Source organism: Toxorhynchites rutilus, chromosome 1 (assembly GCF_029784135.1).
Source record: "Toxorhynchites rutilus septentrionalis strain SRP chromosome 1, ASM2978413v1, whole genome shotgun sequence".
Taxonomy (NCBI): domain Eukaryota; kingdom Metazoa; phylum Arthropoda; class Insecta; order Diptera; family Culicidae; genus Toxorhynchites; species Toxorhynchites rutilus.
The window spans coordinates 105922225-105946278 of record NC_073744.1 but is presented as its reverse complement, the minus strand read 5'-3'; the positions used below and the strand labels follow the sequence as shown (position 1 = coordinate 105946278).

General features: G+C 43.8%; 1 protein-coding gene across 17 annotated transcripts in view; it reads right to left on the bottom strand.

Moving 5' to 3' along the window:
• The window catches only part of LOC129762448 (teneurin-a), a 305694-nt gene that overhangs the window by 29735 nt on the left and 251905 nt on the right, over positions 1 to 24054 (bottom strand). For all 17 annotated transcript variants that reach the window (XM_055760685.1, XM_055760686.1, XM_055760687.1 and 14 more), the window contains one exon: positions 19476 to 22120. In XM_055760685.1, coding sequence (XP_055616660.1) covers positions 19476 to 22120 — 2645 coding nt within the window. The remainder of the gene's footprint in view (positions 1 to 19475; positions 22121 to 24054) is intronic.

Below are 24054 nucleotides of genomic sequence, written 5' to 3'. Positions count from 1 at the left end.
TAATACGTTCGATTGGTCTAGGTCCTCTTTCTACGGTACACACAGATACCGGCAGGAAAGATGGAAACAAGAATGAAAATGTTTGTAGATAAGACACTAGACGAGAGCACTCAATATGGGCCACCCAAGAGGTGATAAAAATGTATGTTTAGGTCTCGTCTTCTTATGACGCATGAGTAGGCATAGAAAAGGCTGTGAAAAATCCCACGCTGAGAACAGGGAGCAGATAACCACGTGGTTGGTTATCTGAATGAGTAGGAAAGGGAGATTGATTCTCTCTTTTTAGCTAGGCTTAGAAATGTACAGTGTTTGGATTTCGATCAAAATCAAATGATACACAATGTGTCATGCAAGTAAACTCTCACGAACATATAACCAAATATGAGAGGATCATTCAGATACTTGTATGAATGTCAGCAATCACTTTTGTAACATTTAGTGATTAAACTAAGAGATTTTCGAAGCCTGCATACAAGTTTGAACCGCATATATCGTCCCATTTTACTATAGCGAAACCCACTGCACAGACAAGTGCAAAGCAATAAATGATACAAGAAAAATTACGTCATCATTACGTCACCATTTGCGGAGAGCAGCGAATGGGAAAAGAGATAAAACGCGAGAGTTTTTGCTTCTCACTGGAGCGGTGTTGCTAGTAAAACTATGCGGTCTATATGAATATACACATTTCAAGGGATAGCGGCGTTAAAAATGGAAAATATAATCTGACTACCCTTCCCTTAGCCTCTATCGAGCTAAATAATCATATAGTTTGCCCTCTCTGAGACTTAAAAATCAGGATCTGCTACATTAGCTGAATATGAATCTTTCGCTTTGCGTTGTCCGTACGATCCTGCTGTTTCATGATGCATGGAGAGGTCGGTATGCATATGTTAGAGGCAAAGAAGAAAATAAGCTTTCTGCACCGAAAGCGTATATGATAGCTTTGCGTGCATGCTGGTGTGCAATGAAGTGTGAGCCGATGCAGAGTTGTCTCGTTCTCTTTTGTGTCGTGATTTAGAGGTGTTCAAATCAGCTCATCATGATGAACAGCTCTGATCATATCAGCTCATCTAAATGAGCTGTTCTTTATGAACAGCTCTTCAGCTCAGTTGTCAGTGCCGACTTTCAATTTGGGTCCCAAACTCGATAGCCACGAAGCCAGTTTGAAAATGTTAAAATTCAAATGAAATTTTTCACACCATATTATTAATTACTTGAAACACGTATTCCAGACTATTATTTACAACAGACTCGGCGAGTACAACATTTCCGACATTTTTACTGAGGCTTTACATTACAATAGAAAGTTTTCTTCAAAAAAAAAATCTTATGAGATTTTTGCACCGCCTGCAAACAAAGTGTTTTTCATTGAAATAGAAAACTCATTTGATACACAGAAGTTAATTTTCATTAATAATTTGAATTTTAAAAACGTGTTCATTCTGCCTGAGAGCCAATTATTATTTTTGGCGCCCCCTAAACTGGTAAACAAAGCTCAATGCCGTCAACGCGAATATAACAGTTGAAAAGACGAGGGACAAATGAAACTAAACTGATGTCTTAACACGAAGAGCGAGAGACGGTCAGTTCATTTGAATCTTACAGCTCACACACTCTCTTCAATTCTACAGCTCTTTTCTCTCCTTCATCATCATCAAAGTGAGCTGAAGAGCTGTTTGATTATTTTTGCGAGCTGTTCCGCGTCAACTCACTTCAAAGAGTCGATTCTTCGGAACAGCTCATGAGCGGATGGCACATCTCTATCGTGATTTGCAGCACATAACAACAATAGAATACCGCTGGGGGAAATGTTTCCTGAAAGATCATATTTGAAAGAACGAAAGCGATTTTTTCAATGAGTGGATCATTTGGCAAACACTGGAAATGTATTATAAGCTCTAAGTTTTGTAGAATTAAGTTAGTTCAAGTGTGTAATCGAAGAAATAAAGTTCGATGTAAAAGTTCAACGAAAAAGGTTTTCGGTTTCGCTAAGTGTCTCAGTAGTAATAGTAGTGCAGCGTTTGTTTTGTTCGGGTTACATTTTCACGTGTTCTTGTCCCCGCGGTGCCATTTGGCTTTCAGTGAACGCTTATTCGGCGAAACCAGTGAGCAGCAGCAGCAGCAGCAGCAATATTTTCCGTCTTCGTGCGTGTGCATTTCTCGCGCTGTTCAGGGAATTGACGTCAGAAAGTGATTGAATAGTGCCTTATGTGAAGACAAATCAAGCTGAAAAATAAGCAAGGATAGTGACTGACAAAAAGGAAGAGGGTAAAAACAAGTGGTCATCGTCTCTAGAGGTTAACGTGGCAATATACCACCGGAGCAACTCACGCCAGCGATCGGGTCAGCATATGGTAAGCCGAATTCCCCTTTTTACCACATTAACAGGTGCGTAAAAGAAGTCTTGCTTGAAGCAAGCTTCTAGGGAAATAATTCCCTAGATTAACATTGGTGGCTCCAGAGAGGAAGCCTTAAAACTCACGCATTTCGCGGACGAATAATTTAAAAACTCACGCACCTGCAGGAGAACCACATTTGAACTCCTGTTTGAATTGATTTGCGCCCGTCGGAGTACGGATGAGGTTCGGTCTTGTAAAGACGAACAAGGTGAGGCTGTCATGAGGACACCACCTAAAAGCCAAGAGGCATAATAGCGCATATCTCAGGAAACAGTAGATCGGTCCTGCAAGACGGACAGATCACCAAGGTAACAAATAAACAGTAATTTTGTCCTGCAAGACGGACACATAGCCAGTCAGGCAATAAAAATTCCCGGCTTTGAAAAGCGGATAAACGGCGGAGGCACAGGTGCCTCGCCAATATATTACCCTGTCACGAGGACCGGTGAATGATTAATTTTACTATTGGAATCCGAGCTTCGGACTCAATTAAATAAGCGCAGACATCCAGGCACCTTATCAACAATTAAAGTAAGAATGGCATCCCACAACGAAATTAAAATATTGTCATCCGTTGAACTAGCTCGTTTATCCATCAAATGTCTGAGACTTCTGGATAACGAATGCCAGGCCGAAAAAGTCGCGCTTTATGCTAGATGGAAACAGCATGATGAAGAGTATGCGGCAAGACATGAGCGAGGATGGACGGCCGAAGATGATCAATGGAAAGCTGAGGTGGAGACAGGAGAACACGCAAATCTGAACGAACTTGAAGAGCGAAGTTCGAAATATAAAATTGTAATCGATGAAATAGCAGCAGCTCATGGTATCCAACTGCCTCTGATCAGAATGTATGCAGTGAAGGGTCCATTAGAGACTGTCAAAGATATTAAATCGGTAAACATTGTGGCAGATAAAACTATTGAAACAGAGGAAGCTCTTAGTGAATCGGCCACAGGTGTAAGAACTGTGGCGAATGAAAGAGAGTCGTGTCAGATAAGCGACACCACTCCAATAGGAAAAGTTGCCAGTAAGAATGTGGGCAGGCCCACTAAGGAACGGGCTATGACGTCAGATAAAGAACAATTGATCAATGAAATAATTCTAAAACTGAAGACTTCCGCATTAAATAAGAAATCGGTTGCAGTACAAGTCGATGAACAAATATTGGAATCTATGAGAAATGAATCGCCGTTTGTGATTAATGAAAATAATAACATCAGATCAGCAAGCCCGACGCGTAGAAGAAAACGTAGAAACAAAATTATAACAAAGGGCGTCTCTTCACATTGGTTCAATGTATCGAAACTAATGAAATTAATGATGATGTTCGTAATGTCGTTCACCCTGATCAACGCTATGTCAATAAAACCGATCGACACTGACGGATTGATGTTTAATCACCCAGGACCGTACTTACTGCATAAAGACACAGGGCTAACACATATACAAACGAACACAATTCCCGGTGATGAGGACAACCGTAGCGAGATTAACCGAAATATGTTGTATGACGGAAATATGGACACCTTTGAAAATTTTTGTATCCTTCGTAAGAAGTGAATTAAGAAGTCGGTGGATCAGCCGAATACTTTGGAAAATAGTGATGATATGCAGGAAATCCATATAGACGGCATTTATCAAATGAAGGATCCGATTGGAAGCTATTGTATGCAGAAGAAGAAAATGCTAAAATTGAATCAAAAGTTTGTGGAGAATTTCCTCGAAGATTTCAATGCTAAGTTATATGATTATCTGTCCGAGCTTCATGTCTATCTGAATGAAATGAATGGGCTCAATGAATGTGATGTTGAATTGGAAGAAGACTCAGTTGAAATTAATGAGGTAGAAAACATCAAAATGGAGACAGAGCCGAATTATGGAGAAGATCATAGTATCGCGTTATATCGATATAAAGTATTTTTGCAACCGGTCACAGAAACAGTGGGTGCAATTTCTCAACACATTTAACAAGGATGGTCTCACGAGAGGGACAAGGGTGAGATTATAGTTAACACCCCTTAGACGAACTTAGACTTAGAATGGAAAATGTAAGTTAAAATTTATGGTAAATAACAACGTAGATTGACTCAGATGAAAAATTAATAAGGCTGAAGCAAACTAGCTCATCCTTTAAGATTAAGGATACAGTTGCCGAAACGACCACACAGGAATATGAGGGCCGGCGTATGAAAAATGAAGTTCCCAAGATGGAACCGAGGGATTTGGGACCACCCAAATCTTATTTGCTTAGAGGAGATTGCAAAACAAAACAAGACTAAGGGAGAACTCCAGAAAATGTTCATGGAGGCTTCACGGGGAAAAGGAAAATCATTAGAATGCGGTCCATGATATAAAATGAAAATAAAATAAATGAATGACTACAACGGAGAGGTCAGAAACATTTCACAATTGGATGGAGTGAATAATTTCAATATTACCAGAGGCGGCTGTTTATGGAAAAACGAGTTTGACAACTGAACAAAAATTGATGCAGAGGAGAAATTTGCAGTCGATAAATAACGGATGATCATAAAGCGTGATTAATGTGAAGTATAATAATCGGCAATAGGAATAAACAAATAGTAATACTGGAAGGAACAATAATGCTGCAAACTGGGAAAATGAAGCGCTCGGATAGCGCAAACGGTTCGACGAGAAAATTGATGTGCATGCTGAATAACCACCCAAGTGGAAATATGGAGAGCTGTTTGAACGTGTAGCCAACACGTGTGTAATGTTACTGAATATAGACCCATGACCGGACTTCAACTACGCTTTTGGAAATGTGGATGAGTTCCACCATCAACTTTACCAGTATCATCGATGGCGCATCAAGAAGGAAACCCCTACTGGCAACATGGTATACCGTGCACGATGTAACCTCGCGCCAGAGGCGAGGTACCCAAGATGATCCAGTCAACTGATCTGGAAATAGACGTCGATGCTCGCTGCCAGAGCATCGTATCTGAAAGTAGCAGACCAAGGATGTCCGAGCTCGAAGCCAGAGTATCAAATCCGAAAGAAGCAGCCAATAAATGTTAACTCGCTCCAGAGGCGAGCTGCCATCCCAGCGTCAAATCCGAAAGAAGCAGCCAATAGATGTTAGCTCACGTGAGAGTCAATGCACGATAAAGAACCAAGGACCAAGCATTGAGATGGACAACCGATGGAACCAGGCTGTTCGAGCCGTTCGCCGCGAATAATTTATCTCAGTGCATCAGCAAATGCACCCCGATGAATTTATCAACACATCGCTGCACGCAATACCATCATGACAGCGAGAAACTGCAGCCGCACGAGGCGAAGAACAAAAGTAGCCATTTCATATTCTGTATATATAGTGCTTTCGACGCGTATAGTCGTGAATTTTATCCAATCAAATAAATGAATTGTATTTTACTAAATATATAGTTTAGAAACTAGAAAAGAAAGTTATTTTCCATCATGATGTGCGATTCCGTGATTCCGTATTAAGTTCCGTGGTATAAATTAAGGAAAAATGTTAAGTCGTGAAAAATTACAGTCCACTCGTTAATTAAGCAACACAGGCACATGCCGAAGAAAGAATAAAATTTTTTATAAACTCTATTAGTATATAAGCGTATCGAATGTAAAATAAATGGAATTTCCGAAACATTGTAAACAAATATACATAAGAGGTAAAGTTAGAATAGGGTCCGTTCGAAAAATTAATAAATCTAGTTGATTTATCAGGGCCGGAATGTTACGGACCCGCTTAGATGGTAGAATTAGAAGCACAATCAGGCGCAAAGTATAAATTAAAATTATAGCGCAATAGGCGCATTTTAATTAATTTCAAATCAAATAAAATCAGCCAGCAAAATACATGTTTTTCCCTTCGCCGAGATTAGCTCGCTAGGCAAAAGAAAAACAAACAAGAACCGAATGAGGATTGGGCAACTAAATAGGACGCTGAACGCATGTGTTCAAGCGATAAGAGCGCGCATGATTCATGGCGCTAGAAACATGTAGAAACAGAATGCTATGCGAAGAGAAGCATAGCAACTATCAATAAACAAACCCAAGCGGGCTGTGTTTGAGTTAGCTTGGGCGAACGGTAATACGTTCGATTGGTCTAGGTCCTCTTTCTACGGTACACACAGATACCGGTAGGAAAGATGGAAACAAGAATGAAAATGTTTGTAGATAAGACACTAGACGAGAGCACTCAATATGGGCCACCCAAGAGATGATAAAAATGTATGTTTAGGTCTCGTCTTCTTATGACGCATGAGTAGGCATAGAAAAGGCTGGGAAAAATCCCACGCTGAGAACAGGGAGCAGATAACCACGTGGTTGGTTATCTGAATGAGTAGGAAAGGGAGATTGATTCTCTCTTTTTAGCTAGGCTTAGAAATGTATTATAAGCTCTAAGTTTTGTAGAATTAAGTTAGTTCAAGTGTGTAATCGAATAATAAGGTTTAGTTAAAAATCTCCGTGCGCTCAGTGTAATCTTTGAACCAATTCCGTGGAAAAAGCTTCCAGCCTGCTTGCGCTGAAAATGTGTAAGAGGATCGCAAAGGTCTAGTGTGAATACAGTTTCATTGTTGTGTTTCGCCGTTCTGGAGTACGACTAGAACTACCCCACTCGATTCTGTGTGTCAGAAAGTGATCTAAGGAAACACGGTGGAAGAGGAAGAGATTCAAAAAGGCAATTAAATTCCAAGTGAAACCAGAGTGCGTGTGAATCTAAGGATCTGTGAATATCTGTGGAGCAACTCACGTCAGCACCACGGTAAGCCAACAACCTTTTCTTTTATTTTCTTACCATTAACAGGTGCGTGAAAGAAGTCTTGCTTGAAGCAAGCTTCTAGGGAAATAATTCCCTAGAATAACAAACAGAGGAGAACGTCGTTTTTTACTGTCCCAGAATCACAGCGAGGCACGAGATAGTGTCTGGACAGGCAGCCAAACAAATGCAACAGTTGGTTCCAAGCGCCATTTGAGGTCCACCAAAATCCGGAAAACAGGAAATAATTCACTTTGAATCCTAATTGCCGGTTACTTAAGAGTATTCAACCCTTTTACAAATGGTTTGAGTCCAAAAGGGGTTGACAACAGGGCAGAGAAAAAGAAATCGATTGTTTCCCCACACAAAAAGCAGGAAAAGAAAAAGCTTGGTAAATTACCAGTGTCGGCAAACGACTTAAAACATTTGAGGAAGTTAGAAGTGCTCGCCGGAACAAATCAAGTTTTAAATTTTGAAGTTCGTGGTAAGAAGTGGTGAAGGATTACTGATAGATAAAATAGTAGGATAATTGAAATATGAAAGTGGAAAAAGTTTTGTAGCATTCGGTTTTGTTCACAGTAAATTAGTAAATTGTAAATTGGTTTTGTTTGACAGTAAATTATACAAAAGAAAGAAAGATCAGAAAAAAAGAAAGAGAGGAAAAAAAGTAAAAAAAGGGTAACTCGTGGTTTTGTGTCTCTTTAAACCTAGCTCGTATCTTAATACACTGGACAGGTTCGGCCAGCGGGTTTTTTTTTATGCGGTTTATTTTCGTAGCTGTTTAGCTGCAGCAGTCATCGGCTACTAGAGGTACGCGCGGACCTCGCCATCTTTGTCCTGTTCGCCTACAGTATCCGCCATTGCGAGGAGACGCTGGCGAAAACCTGCAAATGGTGTAATATCTGTAGCCTGTTCACGAGACAGCTGCACCGTTAAATCCATAGACCCAAAGAGATACACTGAGAGAGAGAGAATAACCCACACCACAGTTACCGCAAGTATCATGCATGATCGAATATGACGTCACGTATAGAATAAATCAAAGAAAGGTAGGAAATAATGATTAAATAGTAACAACAAGAAGAGAAAGAGTAGGGTGGAAGAATAAAATACATTTAAGATTTTATAGTCTGAGAAGAAAAAAAACTATAATTTTTTTCCTCCACTACGACTAACCCGTGAACCTTGTCGTTCTCCGGACTCAAAAGGAGTCGCCAGCCCTCGTCCTCATTTATTTGGAAGTAGGTGTGCTGACAATGCATAGCCTCTGAGCTAGAGCGGCTTGTAGGCTTAGCAGGTGGCTTCTTTGGTACGTGAGGTTGCCTGGCAGTGCAAGAAGATAGAGCAGAGCTTCTATTTGCGAGAGGTGAAGGTATTTACCAGCAACCGGCTAAGGAATAAGCGACTCTGAGAGCCCTATCCCAAATCCTCAAAGTTACACACATTATGTCTGAGTTACAGCGGAAGTGGGGGAATGACCTAGGTGCCCACAACGCCAGTTTGAGGAATGTTATTTGGATCACTTCCGAGTGTCATAGTGATTCTCACAGGGTTCAATATGGGTGAAGTGGGGGAATGACCTAGGTGCCCACAACGCCAGTTTGAGGAATGTTATTTTGATCACTTCCGAGTGTCATAGTGATTCTCACAGGGTTCAATATGGGTATCGTAGTGATAATATCACAGGGATCAATACGCTTCTTGCATTGATCAATGTGAGTTCCAATATGCACAGCCTATCTGCAAGGAATCGGACAGGTCGCATGTTGTGGATAGCGAAACGGCCTCCAGATATGGAGGGTAGGTGCAAATACAATAAATATATACCTTCGAACAAGTAGCAGGAGTTAGTTAGGTCCAGGAGATGCGTAGTGGGCTCTACACAATCTTCCCTAACGACTCCTAAAAGGCGAGATGACGCCGTCATAAGCGTCTCAGCCCAAACAAATCGATGCGTCTGATCTCCAGGAGGAGCGGCCCAAACAGCGTCTGTTTCGGAACGAGCAACTGAGAATAAAATGCTGTATCCCGCCAGCTACACCTAAGATGGCAGCTCCATCAGCAGGATGTAATTATCGTAACCCTAAGCTGAAAAACAGCAATCATGCTGGAACACGGTTTTCCGACGAAACTTATTAAGTTGAGTCGTATGACACTGGAAGGATCGAAGTTATGCGTGCGGATAGCTGGCAAGAAATCAGCCGCGTTCGTAACGTTAGATGGACTGAAGCAGGGGGGTGCGCTCTCCAACTTACTGTTCAATATAGCCCTTGAAGAAGCAGTGCGAAGAGAAAACGTGCAAATCAACGGTACGATCACCACGAAATCGCACATGCTCCTTGGTTTTGCGGACGACATTTTTTTTTTTTTTTTATCCAAAATATATATTTTATTAAGGCTCATATGGCGTCAGTGGGAGGCGATCTGGCGTAGTGGTAACATCCATACCTCTCACGCAGAGATCACGAGTTCAATTCTCACTCCCGACATTCTTCCAAAAATGGAAGTAAAAGTGACGAACCAGCCGAAATGTGTTGAAAGTCACTATAATAAAGAAAAAAAAAAAAAAAAAAAAAAAAAAAAAGTCAGTCTCCGACCGACCTCTCGATCCACCACAACCGCCCAGATATAATGGTTTACGACAAGAGCGACCGCAAAGTCACCATCATCGATGTCGCTATTCCACTGAACCAGAATCTGGAGGAGACCCACGGTCGCAAAATCTGCAAGTACCGACCATTGGCCGTGGAGCTCAAGGAACTGTGGGGGCTAAGGGAGGTCCCAAGAATTGTTCCAGTCGTTCTCTCTGGAACTGGAATTATCCCGAAGACACTTCTGGAAGCGCTAAAGGTGTTGAACATCGAGAAGGAATTGGCCGGCATCCAAAAGTCGGTCATCCTTAGCACCTGCGCGATTGTCCGACAATTCCTCGGTCAGGACTAAAACAGCACGAGCATGCAGATACGTGCATTCCGCAGAGCCTAGTCCCCCTTTGGCATTCAGAAGCCCGGGGGCAGGTGAAAATTCTGGCTAGGTTCGCCTAGTTAAGAAGTGAGATAAGTCTGTGAAAAAAAAAAATTGGTTCTCAAATGGGGATCAACATAGGGTAGGAGCCTGCCTGTTGGTCTCAAATGTTCCTATCTCACGCCTCCACGAAGATCATATGACGACATTTTTAGATCGGGCGTGAACTGGAAACACACACCTGGTCTTGGCTCCGAGAACGGGTGTCGAAAGTGGCTAAGTGAGGGGGTGCGAGCGAGTCAGAGCGCTATATCTCTCCCGGGGAAGGCCTCCCGGGTCATGGAGGCCTTGCCAACCCGCTGTCTCCCGGGCAAAGGAGATACACCCAGAAAATGGAGCTACGTTCACGAAGAGTAATTAGAATGCGATCACCCGAGGAGGGTCCCCGAACTGGAGCTGGTCCTGGAACGGGCGTAAGAGCGAGCGGCCAGCGGCTGGAGGGCGATGTGCAAGAGCGGGCCACCAGCCGGGTTCAACCCGAAGAGCTACCGCCACACGGAAACAGCAGCCATCGACATCACCCAAGAAACGCTGCGCCTACGAGACGTGTTGCGACTGCCAGACGACAGTCGTCCACACTTGTGGGTACCACTAGGCGCCGGATCATGTGGACACACGAAATGAATGAATTCGTGATCCGCGCCTATTACATCTGCACTGCTTTGGAGACGGACATGAGCGGTCGCCCTCGAATACTCGCAATGTTCGAGGAAGCGTATCCAGAGTTCGTCGGGAGGCTTGACCAAAACGCGATGAACGCGAGGCGTAGAGCGATTGTACGCAACAATATGCTCTCCCAAACGCAAGTCGACGAGATCAAGCAGCAGGTGCAGAGAGAACTAAGCTCCAGAACAAGCAGAGCAAGCGATGTGTCGAGACGAAGTTCAGTACGGCTGAGCAATTCATTCGCGAGTGGGGCACGCGAATCAGCACCAGTGGAGGCCACAGTACTACAACCCCCTGAGCCGGAAGACCCACAGCCAGATCAACAACTACTACGCGATCTGGTCTTCCACTACGACGAGGCGATCTCACAATTCCGCGACACAGACCCATTGTCGCGCCCCAGGATCCCGAAGTTGCAGCATTCCCGCAGGCTGACAAGTGCAGTAAAGCTCATGAACGAGCACGTTCTTCCGCTGCATTTGGTTGATGCTGAGAACATGGAGGAGCTGCAACTGAAAGTTTACTGTGCTGCTGTGGCGACCGCCAAAAGTTTAGGATACCGTATTAGGCCAAGAGGCGGACTGCTCCAACATCTCCGTGAAAAGCGTGAGCCTCCATGGCGAAGGAGATTGGAGCAACGGTTCCTAAACAAGCGCGCCGCAATTGGAAGACTGATGGCGTACAAAAGAGGCAGCAGATCGGCGAAATTATGTCGCCAAGTTGCTGTGATCGTGCGGCCTACTGAACTTCGCCAGCTGGGAGCTCACCAGCTGACGGAAAAACTCGACACACTGGTACAGCAATTGAGCGTCCTAACTAAACGGCTGAAACGTTACTCTGACTCTGCAAAGCGCCAGGAACAAAATCGGATGTTCAGAGATAACGAAAAAGCGTTCTACGACCACATTAGCGACGAGAAGCCCGACTACCGCGAAGGTTTGCCAGATATTAGCGATGTGACGAACTTCTGGGCTGGTATTTGGGAGACCCCAGTACAACATCGCGACGGGCAAATGTGGTTAAGACGGGAGGAGGAGAGTTGTGGTGAAATTGGAGAGATGCCAGCTATCATCGTCGAAGAGAACGATGTCCGCGAAGCCTCGCGGTACCTGAGGAACTGGGCAGCACCGGGCCCCGATGGTGTTCAGAACTTCTGGCACAAGAAGCTGACCGTCGCACATCAAAAGATAGCTGAGTGCTTCAACAAGGTGCTACGTGACCCACACAACCTCCCTGAATTCGCCACCCGTGGCGTCACATTCCTCCTCCCGAAAGACAGCAACACATTGAACCCATCAAAGTACAGGCCGATAACGTGCCTATCGAGTCTGTACAAGATATTAAGCAGCATCATAACCGCCAAAGTTTCTGCCCACTGCGAACAACACCATATCATCGCAGAAGAGCAGAAAGGATGCAGAAAAAATACGCATGGCTGCAAAGACCAGGCCATCATCGACGCAGCCATAGTCGGCCAGGCGGTTTATAACCAGCGGAACCTAAGCATGGCCTATATCGATTACAGGAAGGCTTATGACTCCATACCTCACTCGTTTCTCGTCCGGGTATTGGAGCTCTACAAAATTGATCCCGTCGTCGTTAGGTTCCTGCAGCATGCGATGAGGCAGTGGAGCACGTCTCTGCACCTCAGTGATGGGGAAAATGTGTTGCAGTCTAGAACGCTGCAGATAAAGAGGGGGATATTCCAAGGCGACTCTTTCAGCCCGCTTTGGTTTTGTCTGGCACTGAACCCCCTCAGTAGGACGCTCAATAGAAACGGTCATGGCTATAAAATAAGGTATGGCGACGGCGCCCACGAAGAAGTGACCCATACCTTTTACATGGACGATCTCAAGGTCTACGCTGATTCACGTCAGCGTCTAGGTGTAGCTATCCGGGTTGTCGAAGACATAAGCAGGGACATCTGTATGGAGTTCGGCCTCGACAAGTGTCGCTGTGTCCACCTGCTGAAAGGACAACTTACCGAATCCGGAGGCTACGAGGTCTATGACGGCGAGTTTATAAGAGACATGGTTCGTGGCGAATCCTATAAATATCTTGGATTCCGACAGCTCACCGGGATTCGCCACTCCGACATCAAGACGGAGCTGCGAGACAAGTTCTTGAGTCGAGTGAACTGTGTCCTGAGGACTTTCCTCAACGCGGGGAACAAGGTACGCGCGATCAACACATTCGCGGTTCCCCTGCTGACCTTCAGTTTTGGTGTAGTCAAATGGAGCAAAACTGACCTAGAGGACCTTGAGAGGAGGATGAGGAAAGCATTCAAAGAGGCCGGAATGCACCATCCTCAATCGGCACTGGAGAGAGTTTCACTACCACGCAAAGAAGGGGGACTTGGAATCGTCGACATTTCTGCACTGTGTGTTGCCCAGGTACGACAACTGCGCGAGTACTTCGCAGAACGCGCCAACCAAAACGCGCTATACCGGGCTGTCTGCGCCGCCGACAGAGGATACAGCGCTCTGCACTTGGCGCAAGCGGAGTACCAACTCAACTGCAATCTGCAGACAGTGGAGGAGAAGATTGCAGCTTGGAAGCAGAAGGCAGTGCATGGTGCCCACCCCCATCAACTGGACCGGCCACACGTCGACAAGGCCGCATCTAATCTGTGGCTAACGCGTGGTGAACTCTCTTCAGTAGTAGAAGCCGACATGATAGCCATCCAGGACAGGATAATGCCGACGAGAAACTGCAGGCGGTACGTCTGGCATCAAGACGTTGATGACATTTGCCGGATGTGCCATCAACCAGGTGAAAACATAGAGCACATTATGGGAGGCTGTCCCGTTTTGGCCAACGCAGCCTACACCGAGCGCCACAACAACGTGGCCCGTATTGTTCATCGACAACTGGCGCTCCAATGTGCTCTACTGGAAGACAACGTACCAAACTACCGGTACCTGCCTGCACCTGTCCTGGAAAATGACCGTTTCAAGCTGTACTGGGATCGCACTGTTCTGACCGACCTCTCGATCCACCACAACCGCCCAGATATAATGGTTTACGACAAGAGCGACCGCAAAGTCACCATCATCGATGTCGCTATTCCACTGAACCAGAATCTGGAGGAGACCCACGGTCGCAAAATCTGCAAGTACCGACCATTGGCCGTGGAGCTCAAGGAACTGTGGGGGCTAAGGGAGGTCCCAAGAATTGTTCCAGTCGTTCTCTCTGGAACTGGAATTATCCCGAAGACACTTCTGGAAGCGCTAAAGGTGTTGAACATCGAGAAGGAATTGGCCGGCATCCAAAAGTCGGTCATCCTTAACACCTGCGCGATTGTCCGACAATTCCTCGGTCAGGACTAAAACAGCACGAGCATGCAGATACGTGCATTCCGCAGAGCCTAGTCCCCCTTTGGCATTCAGAAGCCCGGGGGCAGGTGAAAATTCTGGCTAGGTTCGCCTAGTTAAGAAGTGAGATAAGTCTGAAAAAAAATATGGCGTCAGCCTAACGGGGCCGGGAGTTCAATATTTTGACAATGTTTGCTTAGACTATGTTAGTAATATGTAACCGATTACTCGCGGTTGACTCGAGGTTAGTATTACAAGTGTTCTCATAATTGGTATGTCGCAGTCTTCGATGCTCTGTACGTGTGCCCGACACGGGATACTTCCTATTGGGATGCAGCTGACCATTAATCAGCAACGCCCCCCTAGTCTGTATCCCATATCTAGCGTGGTGCGTCTTTCTCGACTCGAGGAATCCAGGATAGAATGGCAGCGCAATCATCAGCTCGTGTAGAGTTGTCATGAGCGGTACAACCTTTGGCTCTTGTTGAATAATCAGTGGACTGCACAACCTTCGGCCCGTGCATCTGTAAAGAGTGTGTGTATGTATTGCCGCGACTAAGTAAAAGTTTATCGATCGGATAGGAGGGATATGAAACGGGGACACAACGAAGGAAACATCATTAAACGTTGACATCGGCGTTTCTGAGGAACAGGTATAGATGAAGCAGAAGATCAGGATCCCGGCTACCTAAGATATCCCGGCTACCTAAGATATCCCGGACGGGGATATCCGATTGTCTGCCTTGTGCTCTCAGTGCTCTAGAGAGCTGAGAGCGAGCAGCATGGAACCGGATACACGACCAGACAACATGCTCGATGTCGTGGTAGCCATCGCCACAATCACAAAGATTGTTTGCTGCGAGCCCAATGCGATAGAGATGCGCGTTTAGGTTGTAGTGATTGCACATAAGCCGAGATATCACGCGAATGAAATCACGACCTACATTCAATCCCTTGAACCATGCACTCGTCGAGACCTTAGGGATAATCGTGTGTAACCAACGACCGAACTCATCACCACTCCACATGCGCTGCCAACTTACGAGCGTATACTGACGAGGAATGTGGAAAAATTCATTATAAGCAATTTGCCTTTCAAAATGTGTGCCTTCTAAAGCGCCCACCTTAGCTAGCGAGTCCGCTTTCTCATTCCCCGGAATCGAGCAATGAGAGGGAACCCATACTAAGGTAATCTTGAATAATTTTTCGACCAAAACACTCAATAGTTGTCTTATTCTAGTTAGGAAATAAGATGAGCGTTTATCAACCTTCATTGAGCGGATTGCCTCTATTGAGCTGAGACTGTCTGAAAAAATAAAATAGTGGTCGATGGGCAATGTTTCAATGATCCCTAATGCGTAATATATCGCACCCAGTTCAGCGACATACACGGAACAAGGATCTTTGAGTTTGAAAGAGGCACTGGAATTTTCATTGAAGATGCCGAAGCCAGTGGACTCGTTTATGAATGAACCGTCAGTAAAGAACATTTTATCAGATCCAACTTTCCCATATTCTGCCGAAAATATCGGCGGAATAGAATCGGAGCGTAGGTAATCTGGGATTCCATGGATTTTTTGTCGCATGGACAGATCAAAAATGACAGAGGAATTGCAGAAGTATGGGAAGCAAACTTGGTTGGAGATGCCTGGTGAAGGGTGCACGTCGTGGGTAAGGTACTCATGGTATATAGACATAAAACTTGACTGAGGAGTCAGTTGGAGTAGATTTTCGAAGTTATCAATCACCAATGGATTCATGATCTTGCAACGGATGAGAAATCTGTAGGATAATTCTGTGAACCGAAGAGTAAGCGGGGGTACTCCTGCCAAAACTTCGAGACTAATCGTATGTGTCGAATGCAAACACCCCATGGCTATACGCAAGCAACGATATTGTATTCTCTCCAGCTTGAGAATATGAATCCTGGCAGCTGATCGGAAGCAAAAACTGCCATATTCTAACACTGATAATATCGTTGTTTTGTACAACTGAATGAGGTCTCCTGGATGGGCACCCCACCATGTTCCGGTAATTGTTTGGAGAAAATTGATTCTTTGCTGGCATTTCTGTTTCAAATACGCAATGTGTCTCCCCCAGGTACACTTAGAATCAAAATATACACCCAGGTATTTGAAAAACATAGAGTGTTGGATCGTTTTGCCGGATAGGTGAAGCTGGAATTGGGCGGGTTCGTGCTTCCTAGAAAAAACGACCATTTCAGTTTTCTCCGTAGAGAATTCGATACCCAGCTTGAGGGCCCACGTGAACAGATTGTTCAGGGTATCTTGCAACGACTTTTGCAGAACGACGGGATTAGTACCCGTGATGGAAATAACTCCATCGTCTGCAAGTTGTCTCAACGTGCAGTCTCTAGTTAGACAATCATCCATATCATTGACGTAAAAACTGTACAAGAGGGGGCTTAGGCAGGAGCCTTGTGGTAGGCCCATAAAACTGTATCGAGAAGATTTCAAGCTGCCATGATTGAAAAACATGTGCTTTTCTGACAATAAATTGTACAGGAAATTATTCAGAATTGGTGAAAGTCCACGATTATGAAGCTTCTCTGAGAGAATTTCCATGGAAACTGAATCAAATGCCCCTTTGATATCGAGAAAAACGGAAGCCATTTGTTCTTTGCGAGCAAATGCGATTTGGATTTCAGAAGATAGCAGCGCGAGACAATCATTTGTCCCTCTACCTCGGCGGAAGCCAAACTGCGTATTTGACAGCAAATTGTTTGTTTCGACCCACTTGTCCAAACGAAGTAGAATCATTTTCTCTAACAATTTACGAATACAGGATAACATTGCAATCGGCCTATACGAGTTGTGATCGCAAGCCGGCTTGTTGGGTTTCCGTATGGCTATCACTCTCACTTGTCTCCAGTCATGCGGGACAATATTCAGCTCCAGAAACTTGTTGAACAAGTTCAGCAAACGCTGTTTTGCCAAGTCGGGAAGATTCTTCAACAAGTTGAATTTAATCTTGTCCGACCCCGGAGCTGAATTGTTACATGAGAGAAGGGCAATTGAGAATTCCACCATCGAAAAATTCTCATAATCGACGACATTGATATCATCGATATCGACCGTAGGGCCGTGGAGGAGGCCTTCAAGCCTTTTAAGAGGGAGGCGGCGAGGTTGGGACTTATCATCAACTCTGCCAAAACAAAGTACATGGTAGCTGGCAGGCAGCGTGGAGGTTCCGGTGGTGTTGGTGCTGAAGTGGCGATTGATAGGGAACGATTTGAATTGGTTGATGAATTCGTTTATCATTATCTTGTGATTTGTGACAACGATATGAGCTGTGAAGCGAAACGACAAGTTGCAGCTGCGAACAGGGCCTTCTACGGACTACGTAACCAGCGTAATCAGCCGTAGTTTGCAAACTCACACAAAACCAGCGATGTATAGAACACTGATCCTCCCGATGGCCCTTTACGGACATGAATCATAGACGCTGAAGGAAGCTGACCGACGAGTGCTCGGAGTTTTTGAGCGTAAAGTTCTGCGGTCGATACTTGGCGGTAAATTGGAAGATGGAATGTGGCGCAGGCGCATGAATCACGAGTTGTACCAAGCATACACACATGGTGATATACACTGTGTCCAACTTGTACAAGACCAGGTGATGATCTTACTGCTTTGTGTTATTATAAACAAACAATGCTTCAATTTATATTCTATTGGTGACTACCACACATTGCATGATTCTCATATGCGTGTATGTAAGCGCTGAGCGTAAACGAATGTTTTTATGTTTTTCAAGTGTCAAGTTTCTATAAGACCGATTCCGTTTCCGTTGTTTTAGTTGTTTTGATCAATAAATCTGGAAAATGCCGAAGGGAAAAGTGTTCACGTAGAGAGAAGAAAGACAAATAGATGCATTTAACCATGAAAATGTTGGTATCAGAGAAATTGCTCGTCGGATTGGACGATTCCATCAAGTAGTGCTCAATTATTTGGCGAATCCTCAAGGATACGGTAAAAAGGAGAGAGCTCCACGTAAATCGAAGCTCTCTGACCGAGATAAACGGAAAATAGCTAAAACAGCCCCGAATTTAAGTTTTTGTAAAAAATCCTCACATAAAGAGGGCTTAAAAGTTAAAGCTCCTTATCTTACACCATCCCACATCGGAAGATGTCTGAGTTTTGCCAAAGCTCACATGAACCGACAGTGGGACATTGTATGTCGTAACAAAGAATGTTTCCAAAAGAATACATTTTGCTATATAACATAACAAAAAGTTCTTCAATGTAAAGGTTATCTTCCGCCAAAACTATCTTTAGCAAAGAACCAGGAAGAGGCCGTCGACTTCGTGGTAGGGTGGAAGAGGATGAACGATCTGCTGGAGAACGGCTGCCCAAGACAGACGAAGCTGGACATCTCTAATTCGTTAGGCCCTAGACCGGTGAACGGTCCGTCGGCCATCAAAATAAGTAAAGTAAGTATTTGGATCACTACGAAGGTCTTTATGACGGGTTGGGCTTATGGAGTGCAAGTCTCGACAAGTAAAATATATGTGGCAACAATTTTCTTCACAATGTGATTTAATGTTTTACTACACTGTATAAAACAAATTTGCGTACGTATGACCGCGCATAACTCGAGAGCAGATTGTCCGATTTGGTGTGTTCATCTCCACAGAACGATTTATGGCAAGAAAAAATTCAAATGTTTGGAAAAAAAATAAGAAACGTCGAACAATCGATTTCTCATTTTCTGCAGTTTTGCAGTGAAAAGCCTGTCCAATTGGAGTTCGCGCTGACGGCATTGAGCTTCGGATTATGTTGAGTTGGAAATGATAATGAATATTCAGATGATCAGCGATCATGACGTTTTGGTTTACATGATTGTGTATCATGAAATGCTCACCAACATCGAGAGAACGTCGTTTGTGTCATAATTCGTACCATGTAACAACAAACGAATGCCATTGGGGGGGAATGTCTTTTGCAAGATCATATTTGAACAAACGAAAATTAGTTACTCAATGAAGCGTTAAATTATTAAATACAGATCGAAGGACCACGGTGTATGAATGAATATGACCAAGACGACATGACATAAGTAAGAGATTGCGGACGTTCAGACTTATTCGAATTCATTCAAAAAATTGCTAGGAAACATGAATGTTCGAAGCTATTTAAACAACAATTTTGGGTGGGAACTTCATCGGTTCTGCTAACATTGAACATAATATGATCAAAATCGCTCCAGTCAGTTCATAGCTTGCTCAGGGTTTTTGTCAGCAATGACTCAGCTTCCGGCCGCTTACATTAGGTAGCAATGAATTAATTTCTAACTTACCTGGTCCAGTATACCACCACAGAAATCGATCGGCATGTAGAGATACGGGTTGGAGTCATACACAATGTGACCATACGGAGAACGCATTATCTCTCGAATACCTTCCCCATACTGATTGAACATCATTACAGGGGTCCCGCACTGGTCTGTAGCAATGTAGTATTTATGGCGGTAAACCTGGGAAAATATCAAACGACCGCGGTCATCATATATGAGGGACATCAGCTTGCCGTCGCGTGGTGAATAGATTTGACTGACTTCATTAAGTCGCTCCTGGTTGTTGTAGAAGAATTGCGTAACGTTGCCAAAGTTGTCCTTCCTGGTAATCAGTCGATTCAAATGATCGTAGTAATATCGCACATCGAATCGGCCACGCTTCGTTGCTCTTATCAACAGACCCTGTGTATTATAGTGGAAGCGCTCTTCGCGGGCATTTTGAGCGACCAATCCACGTACTTCATATTTGTACGGTCCTTCTCCAAATTTCACAATTCGATCCGTGCTGCTGTATTCCATTGGTATCGTATTGCCACGATAAGTGAGCGAAAGCATATTACCGTTATCGTCATAGCGAAATCCCCAAGGCTCCTGTGCTTCAACGCCTATCAACTGGCCATCACAATCCCAGGTATAATTTTTTATATTGGTGTACGTATTAACGCCGACATTACGTGTATATGTGCGTGTTTGTGAGATTCTACCATGCATGTCATGCGTAAATTCCATCCGAAACACAGTCATTCGATGAATCATAACCGTAATGAGTGTCTCCAAGAAACGTCCATTGATGGTACGGGAGAAAGTGGCGGTACCGTCTCCTAGGATTGTTTGATTGTGGGTTGGAGTTGAAAGCTTGAACTGCCCAATCTGAGATAAACTGCCGGTTTGCTCACTGTAAGAGAACATTTGGTTCTGCAAGTTCTGTCCACCGATACGACCTTGGATAGATATAAGGCGGAAGTTGTTATCGTATTCATAGCTAAATTTGGCATTAGAGAGTCCTGTCTTTGCCGAGAAATCCAGTCGTTCTTCCATCAGCAGGCCGCCAACATAGTCAAAGTCCCATCGATATTCTAGATCTCGTTCCGTGTGAACCACAGCCGAAGGCATGCTCGATGTTGTTCCATAAGTAAACTCGCTGCGGCCATCACCATGAACGATTTCAGAAACAAGATTGGCACTGTTGTAGCGATACACAATGCGTGCACCATCACCAGGATATATTGTTTGCAGCAAAGCACCTGAGTAAGAGTAGTGCTGTAGATAGGGTTTGTTACTACCCGGTGGGGTGTACGTAAATCTAATGAATCCAATCGATGGCTGAATACTGAACGAGTGTTTTGTACCACTTGGCAGGGTTATGTGACGCAATCCTCCATTACTATCATAAGTGAGCTTAAACTTTCGCTGGCTCCCTAGTGATATTTCCGATAAAAGGTTCAGTTCGTTATAAGAATATGAAATAATGCCGTCTTGTTGGCTAGTTACTTCTGCGAGCAGACCATTCATGTCATAATTATACCTCAATTCAGCAGGGCCCCACTGCCAGCCCTCCACGCGATTGAAGCGATCATAAGTTATGTTCAAAGGAAAGAAACTACTAGTTTCACTGCCCGGATAATACGAAACGGGAAGGCCAGACTGATCGTACAACACGGTTAGTATAATTTCATCGTACTTGTTCATGAAGATTTCTCGATTCTGCAACTGTTCGTAGTCAATCCTTAGCGTTTGGGTATTATTTACCCATATTTCACGACTGAATCGCTGCTGAGGCGCACGGTTGTACTCGTTCGTTATGAAAGAATACTTAGAATACATCGTATTTACCAGATTTTCTCCCATTTTGACTGTCTGGTGAGACCACATCGGAAGCATTTCAGCTTCGATTGGCATCACCTTTTCTAGATATGGATGAGCTGCTATAGCCGATGACTCTAGCACAATGCCATCTGTACATGACACCGACAGGGTATTGTTTATATGGCTAATTTTTGCGATTACCACCTCAGAATCTTTCGCGATAATCGCATTCTTTATGCCTCCGGTGAGTGAGTATAGAGTAGGAATTGCCTGTTCCTGGGCGAAGTGAGAATGAATGCTCTCACTTACTTGCACTCCCAAATCATCATTTTTTCCACTTAAAACAGTTTTTATGTTGTAAATTTCTCCGCTAGGCAGAATCGCTTTCGTTACACGACCGTATTCATCATATTGATAAATGAAGGTCTCGCCGTTGCCGGTTCTACTGAGAAGCAGACCACTGTTGCTGTCGTAATCGAATTGCAGTTCGGACTTTTCTTTTCGTTCGGTGATTCTTGTCAGCATACCATTGGATGAAATTTTCAGTTCCGATTTGTGGTCCTGGGTGTTCTCTATCGAGCTTACCACATTGCTGTAGTCGCGTAAGAACTGTATTTTGTTACCAGAGCTGTCCGTTACCGTAGAAAGCTTTCCAAAGCTGGTATTTTTCGAGTAGAGAAATGAGTAGCGCGTCTTTGCCGAAGCCAAATCCTTGGTAGCCACATGTTGTCCGTAACGATTGAAGACGTATATCTCATCCGACGGTGTGAATGGAATTTGAAACTCCCCATTTGTGTCATGTTGGGGTAGGTGATGCTGCAGTGCCAAAATGCGTAGAGAACCTGTTTGTAAAGAAAAGTAAAAGTTATAAATCAATGAAATATGAAATCATGTATATATATACAAATGGATTTCTATCTGTCTTTCTGACTCTTATGGACTCAGAAATTACTGAACCGATCTACGTAAAAATGTGTATGTAGGGTTTTTTGGTCCCGGAGAAGGTTCTTATGATAGCTCGAGACCCCTTCCCCTCTTGAAGGGGGGCTGCTGAAACACAAATTTCTGCATACCCCGAGAACTAATCAATCAAACGGAGCTACATTTGGCATGTGGACAGTTGTGCTTAGAATATCAACCTGGGACAATTAAGTTTTTCGAAAGATTAGGCATAAAAACATCGTTTTTTGAAGAAAAAAGAAAATTGTTAAAAAGTAACATGAGACAACTATGCGTAGAACGGCAGTGTAGTTAAGACGAGTCATTCATGAAAATTTCGTTTTGAGGATATTTAACAACTAAAATGATGCGACCAAATTTAGGACCAGTTCCTCGTTTCGGCTGTTTCGAGTGTTGTTTCGACCGATTTTTGAAAAAAATTGATTGTTTCTCGGTGATATTTTGTGGTTTTCGGGTCCTGTTGAGTATTTATCGTGTAAATAAGAAGTATGTAAGGCTTTAGCTCTCGAATTTTAGTTGCAATCAACAGCGGATGGTCATCCGCCAAATGTATTTGGGAGGATCCAAAACCTTCGTGTACAATGCCCTTCACGATCGCAAAAAATCCGAAACGACTGGACGTCCAAGGAACACAATCGCGAAGGATGACTCTGCCATAAAGCGAGCCTCCAAGAAAGATCCCTTCTCGATGTCCAGAAAATGTATTTAAGTGAACATTAGCATTTAGAGCTCGACAGTTATTCTCTAGACAAAAACTGTCTTCAACAAACTTGTTACATACGATAGAGCGCTCATTTTTATGTTATCGAAAATAGGGTGACCAAAATTGTCGATTAAATAAAAAATCTAACTTTCTTATCTTTATAGATAGAGGTAAACATAGTTCAACAATGTTGAGGCCTCAGTTATTTGAGACATCTTTGTAGAACAAAGTTTTTTTTCTATCTCATGAAACAACCGATATAGCGCCTTTTTTCTAAGTTACGTTAGGGTCATCATGAAAAAAAAAACAGTTTTTTGCTCTAACTTCTATATTTCAAATTCTACAAACAAACTGTCTTCGGAAGACTTTTAGAACTTACTAATACAAACATTTTGCGACGCAGAACTTGTCAATATCTCAACTTCACTCAAAGATATTGACATTTCTTCCAAAAAAAAAAAATGTTCTTTTCATTTGTTTGTCATTCTTTCTGGGGCAAACATGATCGACATTCGGCGAGACAAACACCATACAAAGATACAATGATGATAGTCGAACAGGAACTGGCCAATGTGCAACATTTACGGTCACACCACTGGAAACTGTGTAGCATTCAAAAAGCTTCCGAAAAACGACCGATGGAATTTCGTCAAAGCTAATAAGTTGTGCTGCCGATGTCTCGTGTCCCACACTCGCTGGCCATGCGAAGGCGAAGTTTGTGGAATTAACAGCTGTTAGAAACGCCATCATCGATTGCTACACTCCGAGTCTGAAAGAAAGTCGTTTGAAAATTCCACCGATACTACTGTGTCCATTCATTCACCTACGCGTTCTTAGATGACGGTTGGCCTTTGACACTCTAAGAGCAGGCGATTGCAGAAAAACTGGGAGTGAACGCATTCCCTATGTACACATTGGACTAGTGGAATAAATAAGAGGATAGAAACTAGGGGAACTTGAGAAGCTGAGTATTTCCCAGCCTGGAAACGAAAGATACTTCAGGCTGTCTGAAGTATATACCTTGGAGCTGTGGAGCTTGGGCTGCCGAAGCAGTCACTGGACTTTGACAAGCTGGCCAAAGAGTTTAAGCACCTGAGACATCTGCCGGTCAAG